A 7,190-nucleotide genomic window follows, 5' to 3' on the forward strand; every position below is an offset into this window, starting at 1 on the left:
TCTCCAACAGAGGCAGTGACTTTTGCATGGTCTTAGTATGCTGTCAAGCTAGCTGGACTCATTCAATAAATGACAGACTGGAACCATTTGTTTTCCTCACCTCAAAAAACACAAGCACAGCAGCAGAAGCAGCAGACTGCTGCTTGACAAATGCCATGCTGACAATATCCTGGCTGCAGCTAACACTTCCTTAGCACTGAGACCTGTCACACTACAACAGAAGTCCCAGTGGTACTTCTCAAACCTTAGCTTGAAGCAAAGTACATGAACTGTTTGATTTGTCTTGACAAGCTATGTGTAAATAAAGACATAACTGAACTTTACCCCTTGTTCTTGGCAGATCTGGGTTAGTCTTTCCAGCTGCTCATCTTGAATAACCTTTGCCTTCTCATATTGCTGAATCATCATCTCCATCTCCACTTTCACTGGAAGGACATACGCTGGAAAACACAAATAACACTTTAAGCAACCCAGCTGTGACTTGGTGTTTTATCAGAGAGAACACTTCTACAGACCTTTACAGGCCAAAGAATGTCACCCCTTTCCCTTGCATCTACAGAACTAGAGTATTTCTAACAGAAACAGCACGAGAGTATTTTTGGGGGGGAAGGATTTCTAACATGGGAAATGCAGGGTCTAGATCTTGTTTGGTCAGACCTCCATCTGCCTGGCTGAGCTGAAATGCATGCTGCTTGCTCTTCTTATCTTCTGAGGTGCTACCACAGATCCTTCCCAGTTTACCTCAGATTTCCTGAATTGCTGGGTTGGAGGGTTTTCTGGTTAGAGTCACATCCATCCCCTCTAAATCTGAACAGCACGGCTCCCTTAGGAAAAGAACTATTCCAGAGCCCTAAGCATTTAATTCCTACACTTTGTGGTAAGAAATAAGTCCCTAATGGAAATAGCAGGCTAAGAAGGATAGTTTTTAAAAACAAAAAAGGCATTTATATTCTACTGTTTTTCAAGCTACAGCCCAGTTTTCAATAGGTCTTCTGAATGCCTCTGGAAATTTTGCTCCAGTCATAACTGTGGCAAACAGACAGACCAGTAAAGCTGTTCAGTGCATACTGCAATTCTTGATGTTTTCTGAAGCCACATGAGACCCTGAACTCTTCTTGTACACTTCAATCACAGGGCTATGACCTTTCCCCAACTCTGAATACAGTTTCCTGGGCATTTAAACTCAAAGTAACAACCTGACTCTGATCTTTCACACAGAAACAAAGTGACTCTTCATTTACTCCTTTTCCACCTCTTCTCCCTGAAATGCCTGGAACTCCTGAGCACACAGTAGCCTACACTAAAGTCCTTACTTCCAGGCACAGCCACAGACTCTGCTCTCTGCAGCCTTCACTTGCTGAGGCTTCATCATCTCCCCTGGTGCTTCCCCACAGAGGTCTGTGCAAAACACCACCAATAAACACTTTGCTGTTGGGCTGTACAGCACAGCAGCACTGCAGAGAGCACCTTCAGCAGGGAACCCCCATGGCAAGAAAATGCTCCTGGAATCTGACATAAAATTTGTAGCACTGCCAGGAACATGGAAAGGAAAGTCCCAAGACAGAGCTGGCTGTATGGTAATGGGGAGGGTGCAGCAAATATCAGAAAAGCAGACTGGAAGCAATTATTTTGCAGAATCAGGAACTGACATTTGGTGGCAAGAGACATGAAGCAGGTCAGGGCATTTACTTCACAGGCTAGGGGATGGGAAGGTGCCTAACAGAAAAACAAACCAATGAATTATAAAGGCTCCTAGGGAGCAGGAGACACAGCCATGATCTTGAGACCTCCTCTCCTCCATGGGAGTCATAACTCTCTTCTGTTCAGTGCTAGCAAAATGTAAGAGAAAGGAGAATGATAGCAAACTGTATTTTTAAACCCTCTCTTTTCCAGCCTGCCAGGCAATGCTTGGAGTCACAAACTGAGTCACCACTCACCATCAATGATCCTCTTCACTCTCCATATCCGCAGGGTGATGATAAGGCTGATAGCATCCCATGGGCTGCTGGGGCCATTAGCCACTGTTGAGGCCACCATTGGTGCCAAGGACAAGATTATGACAGCACCATCAAACACCTAGGGAGAAATCAGGTTTTTCAAGCCCTTCCTTAAGTTGTACCCCTGCCATTCCTCCCTGGAATCTTGAAGGACTCCTTCTTTGCCCAGAAGAACTGCAATTATGGTACATATTTGAAAGGGAGATGAGAGGTGGCCAAGCCACAGACAGGCTGCATCCTTTTTAGGTAGCACAACGGAATTCCTCAGTGCTTTTTACGAGGTGAGGAGAGATAAACTGTGGTCGCAGGGCAGGGAAGGAGAAAGGTATTTGGAAATACTGGCCAAAATCCCCAAGGAGAAGCAATAGCCTAAATGTTATTACAGAGTTTTATTATCATTGGTATTTATTACCTGTTACTTGGCATAATGTCATCCAAAAAAAGGATGCAGTCCCTGCCCATAGATCTTACTGTCTAAATGAAGAGATCAAGAAGACAAGTAGAAAAAGATGGAGCAAAGAGACTTGATGGCTCTTGGCCACGTCCTGACTACACAACACGTGTGGGAATGGCTGTGCACCTAGACAGACAGACTGCCTGCTCTCACTTTATGGGGCACTGAGGTTTCCCAGGATTTTGACAACTGGGACCATTCAGAATGATTTATAGGACATTGGCTGCATTGGGATTAGATCAGAAAAGGCAATTGTGCAAAGCATTAGACAGAAATGAGTAAATACATCTCAGAGCGAACCAGCAATAGTGTTGTGTCTATCCCACACTGGCCTAGCAGGGTAGAACAGAATACCATGTTCTCATTCCTACTGAGACCCTTCTCTGCTGCCAAGGACCACTGATTAATGGTTTGCATAAGGAGGCAGGACATCAGTTTTTATAAGCACTACATATTCAGAATTGTGCACAACAATTCAGTGTATTGAAAAGAAATACTTCTTACTGCCACCACTTGATGGGCAGTAAACAATGTCACTGTTCCAAATCACCAAAAGCAATTAACAGAAACTGCTGCATTTAGCCCTAGTAATAAGCATCTCGGAATCAACAACTTCAGTTTCACTCCAGTTTTTTAGCAAAACAAGTTAAAATGTTTACAGCTTTATTAAAAAATGTGCAAGCTACCAGACTTGCTAAAGCTCCAAGAAGACTCAGGTTTTCTTCTGGTACATGCTGTACAGTATTAGTTTATCAGACAGTATCAAGAAAGAGTTTTTAATTTTCCTGATCTCCAGATTTTTGCTCCAACTTCTAACACACCCATTTCCTTCTGTGTCTCTGCAGCAGTATGCACATCCTACCTGGTTTTTCATTTGAGGTACAAATGACACTCTTTATCATAATTAAATTTGATTAAAAAACAATTTCAGAATAATTTTTTTCTCCAAACCAATATTTTCCATCAGAAAACTCCATACAGTTTCAACCAGTTCTAAATTCAACTGGATGACAGGAATGGGGATACACAACTCATGACAATTGTTACTCATATCTCAGAGTAGCAGCAGCAAGTTAGTCTAGCATAGCTCTAACAACAAAATAAATACAAAGATCAAACTCCCACAATTCCTTCATAAAATATGCTCCAATATCCCACTCTCCTGAGTCTCTCACAGCACAAGGGGCTGCAGCACACTGCTGTGGATGTTTGCATGCCATGAGGAGAATGTTTAGCTGCTCTAGGAGATACTGGAGTGCATCAGGCCAGTAACAAAGCCACCCAAAGTTCTTCAGAGGCTGCTGGAAAACAGGAGCAAGAGGAAGAGTACTTACCTCTATTTTGTTTTCAATGTAATCCCATATGCCAAGGACCACAATCCTCAAAATAGTCTAGTAAAACAGATTAGAGGGAAAAAGGATGATGAATGTTATTGTAAGCGTAAACATTTAGTCCTTTATCTATTAAGGGAATAGTTTTTTTCTTTTTTAAGCATTTCTTCTAAATAACAGTGAGGCTCTAGAAATAGCTACAATTCTGTGTTATAAAAGCAGGTATTGCTTTCCAGCCACTCTATTGACTCAGTGAAGCCTCTACAAACAAGTTCCAAGGTCAAATGTTCATCAGTCTTTCCATCCTCCCAAAATTTTGCTTTCAGCTTTGTGAGATTCAGATTGCCAACCCTGCCCATCTCCCTGGCTCAAGCCTATGCATGATCCACTGTGGGGCTGCCTCAGTTGGAATGGGGGGAAATTCTGGCCAGTGCTTACTATTTTCTAAGAAAAGAGGCACTGTCCTCTTCTGATGCCTAAAGACACTGACATTTCATCAGTCTGAGGAGCAGATGCTCTTATCTGGAGTACAGGGCAGTTGTCTTGTTATAAAATCCCTGAAAGTCATAGGATAAGGGATAAAAATATCTCTGTAATGCTCGTCTATGAAGCAAAACAGCTCTAAGCAGCCTCAGTAGCTAGAAAAGAGGAATAAAGAAAGAACACAGAATGAACCAATGGTGAATTCCCATTAAAAATCCAATGACACCATTCCCTAATTTTTCACCTGGCTTTAAGAAGACACAATAAAATAAAAAAAAAATATCAATCAGTCATTTTACGATTGAAATCGAGCTCAGATTAAAGCATAACTGGTAGAGATGTTTTCTGCCAATGGCAACACCAAGGTCAGATTCTGACAGCCATGAGGAGCTGTGGGCCTTGCAAACACCACCAAAATGCTACTTTCTCCCTGAAAGAACAGCATAATGACTGAGAGCTCAGCAGCTCTGTGTGTGAGGGGTGACCATGCCAAGAACTGCGCAGGAAGAAGTGACTCTGATGAATGCCTAGATCTCCTCTTCAGTACAAATACAAATATTAAATCCCAAGCAACTCAGAATTTATGCCAAACATACCAGCACTAACTCACTGCACAATAACACTGAATTTTTCAGTGCTGTTCCTGTGCATGGTTTTGCCAAAACCCACGAGCTCAATTGCCTCATTTGGCCTGGGATGACTGCACCAAGTTCTCTCTTGGCACTCCAAATGTGGATAACAGCACTCACTCCTGTTTTGCAGAGGGAGACACTGCTGTGGGAATGTGGTGCTTCCAGAGCCCAACCTCACACCATCAAGGAGCAGCAAAGTGACCCGACCAGCCAACACTTGCTCAGAAATGGCAAGAGAAAGGGAATCACTAGCCAGAAGAGAAAATGCAGAGCTCTATTTCCTCTACAGAAAATTGAGACTGTACATAGACACCAAGACCTGCTAATGCTGCTGGTCTGTACTCCTAAAACCAACGTTTTTACCTCCAAAGCATTTTACAAATGCAGCCTACGACTAAGGCTTGCAGCAATTTCCTTATTAAGCTACACCCTCGAGGTTTATTTTTTATGTGGAGGGAGAAATGCACAAGAGTAGCTGCTCAAATCCCTTCATGAGCCCAAACTGGGCAGCATGGTGTGATGTAATGTAGGTGCAAGGTGTAAGTACACGTGCTACTGACCAACCAAGGCACTCCTGCAGCCTCCACTGGGGTCCTGAGCTGAATACTGTCAGCCAAAAGCATCCCAGCTGCTCTGTCAGCACCTCCCTCACTCCCCACTGAGAACCTAAGTACAAGTTAGCCATGAGCCCTAAATTCAGCTGCATTAGTTAACCAGGGGTCCACCACAGCAAGCTCCACAGCAGGCAGCCATGGGAAACATGAGGAAAAGCAGAGCCTTCTGTAAAGCTTGGGATGCCACCCCTCCCACAGCACAGACTCATCTGCCTCCTCTGCTATGCTTGGGCAGGATTTATTAGGTGCTAGCTCAATGAGCAGCTAACTACAGGACAGCTCAACACTTAACACCTTTTCAGAAACTGAGAGTGAAAATCTTTCTTCCTTTGGACAGGTGTGCAGAAGGTATTTGCACTGAGTAAGGCATATCTGCACAAAGGGAACAGAAACACCATCTCCCAACCCTAAATATGATTTAACATGGGGCTGCTGAGGGAACAAAATAAGGGATTTTCCTTTCTGCCTGTTTAATTCCTCACTGCAGTCTTTAAATCAGATTGTGCTACTGTCCTATTAATGGGTCTGAGCAGCTCCAAGGGCTGGAAGCTAAGCACAAATGTTTTTATTCTCAGGCTGCTGGTGTGAATCAGCACAAGTCAGCAGTAACTGGAAGTCTACTTGGCAGACATTTCATGCAGGATTGGTTGTCGGTGCTGCCTCTGGAAGAGAGGTCTCCTCCTCCCAAAACATGCCTTGCTGATCAGCACCTAGCTAGAGCTGACACACTGCAGGAAGGTGAGGGTAAGGGTGGGATAAGCCCAGCTCCCCATCCAAGGTGCACTCTCCAGCACCAGCTGGGCACAGCTGAAGGGTAGCTTAGATGGCATTTGTTCTGAATGGAAGGCCTTAAAGCTCTGCACCAGCAATGTCACTCTTACCAAAAACAACCCCATCACCACTGAAGAGACCAAAGCCATGCAAGGCAGCCTTTTCCTGCTGCCCTGGGGAATGAGGCATCCCAGGAAAGCACCATAAGTGAGTCCCAATCTGTGCACAGAGACAGAAATTAATGATTCAAGAAACTTCCTAGGCACTGTACAAGGACCAAACTGAAAAAATGCAATATGAATTACAAGAGAATTGCAACTGTAACATTCATCACAGACAAAACAAATGTTACTCACAACTCTACTACTTGTAGGCACAAGAATCTACAGAAAACAGGGAAAAAAACTGGAGCAGCACTGCTGGTTCCTACTGATGTGCAGGCACTTCTCAGCACTGTAGCAAATGAACACACATAGTTCTGCATTACACTACAGGCATTCTGCAGTTTGGAACATGCAGATTTGAAAGCAAATGTTAAATATCAGTGTGACCACTTTCCTGTTCAAGGTCATTGCCAGCTTGATTTTTTTGTACTGGAAAAAGAATGCCTGGAAATAATTTTATTAGAAAGTCCTTAACATATATATGTTTAGTTGTATCAGAAATACCTATTTGCTTTTCTGACAGAAGCCAAATTATTACATAAAAATCTGTTCAGTGCACTAATAAAAGGTAAATGACTGACCAGCTCTGTCAACCCAGACCAAATTTTAAACCATTTTTCAGACAGTAATGCAGTTTGGAAGCTGACAGTGTCCCTTGGTGACACACAGTTGTTTGCATGACATTAACTGTCTGCAGTGAAGTTTATGAGGAACTGTGTGATGCTGCAGGTTTTCTCTCTAATT

At 43.3% G+C, this 7,190-nt stretch overlaps 1 protein-coding gene across 1 annotated transcript in view; it reads right to left on the reverse strand.

Moving 5' to 3' along the window:
* Positions 1-324: 324 nt before the first annotated feature.
* Positions 325-7,190, reverse strand: part of LOC103802525 (chromosome unknown open reading frame, human C15orf27) — a gene marked incomplete at its 3' end in the record, with an annotated part of 28,682 nt that continues 21,816 nt past the window's right edge. Inside the window, exons 5-7 of the mRNA XM_009075008.1 lie at positions 3,786-3,842; positions 1,938-2,076; positions 325-440 (exon numbers count right to left, since the gene is read on the reverse strand). Of these exons, the coding sequence (XP_009073256.1) occupies positions 325-440; positions 1,938-2,076; positions 3,786-3,842 (312 nt within the window). The remainder of the gene's footprint in view (positions 441-1,937; positions 2,077-3,785; positions 3,843-7,190) is intronic.

This window comes from Acanthisitta chloris, unplaced genomic scaffold, assembly GCF_000695815.1.
Source record: "Acanthisitta chloris isolate BGI_N310 unplaced genomic scaffold, ASM69581v1 scaffold26305, whole genome shotgun sequence".
NCBI classification, from domain to species: domain Eukaryota; kingdom Metazoa; phylum Chordata; class Aves; order Passeriformes; family Acanthisittidae; genus Acanthisitta; species Acanthisitta chloris.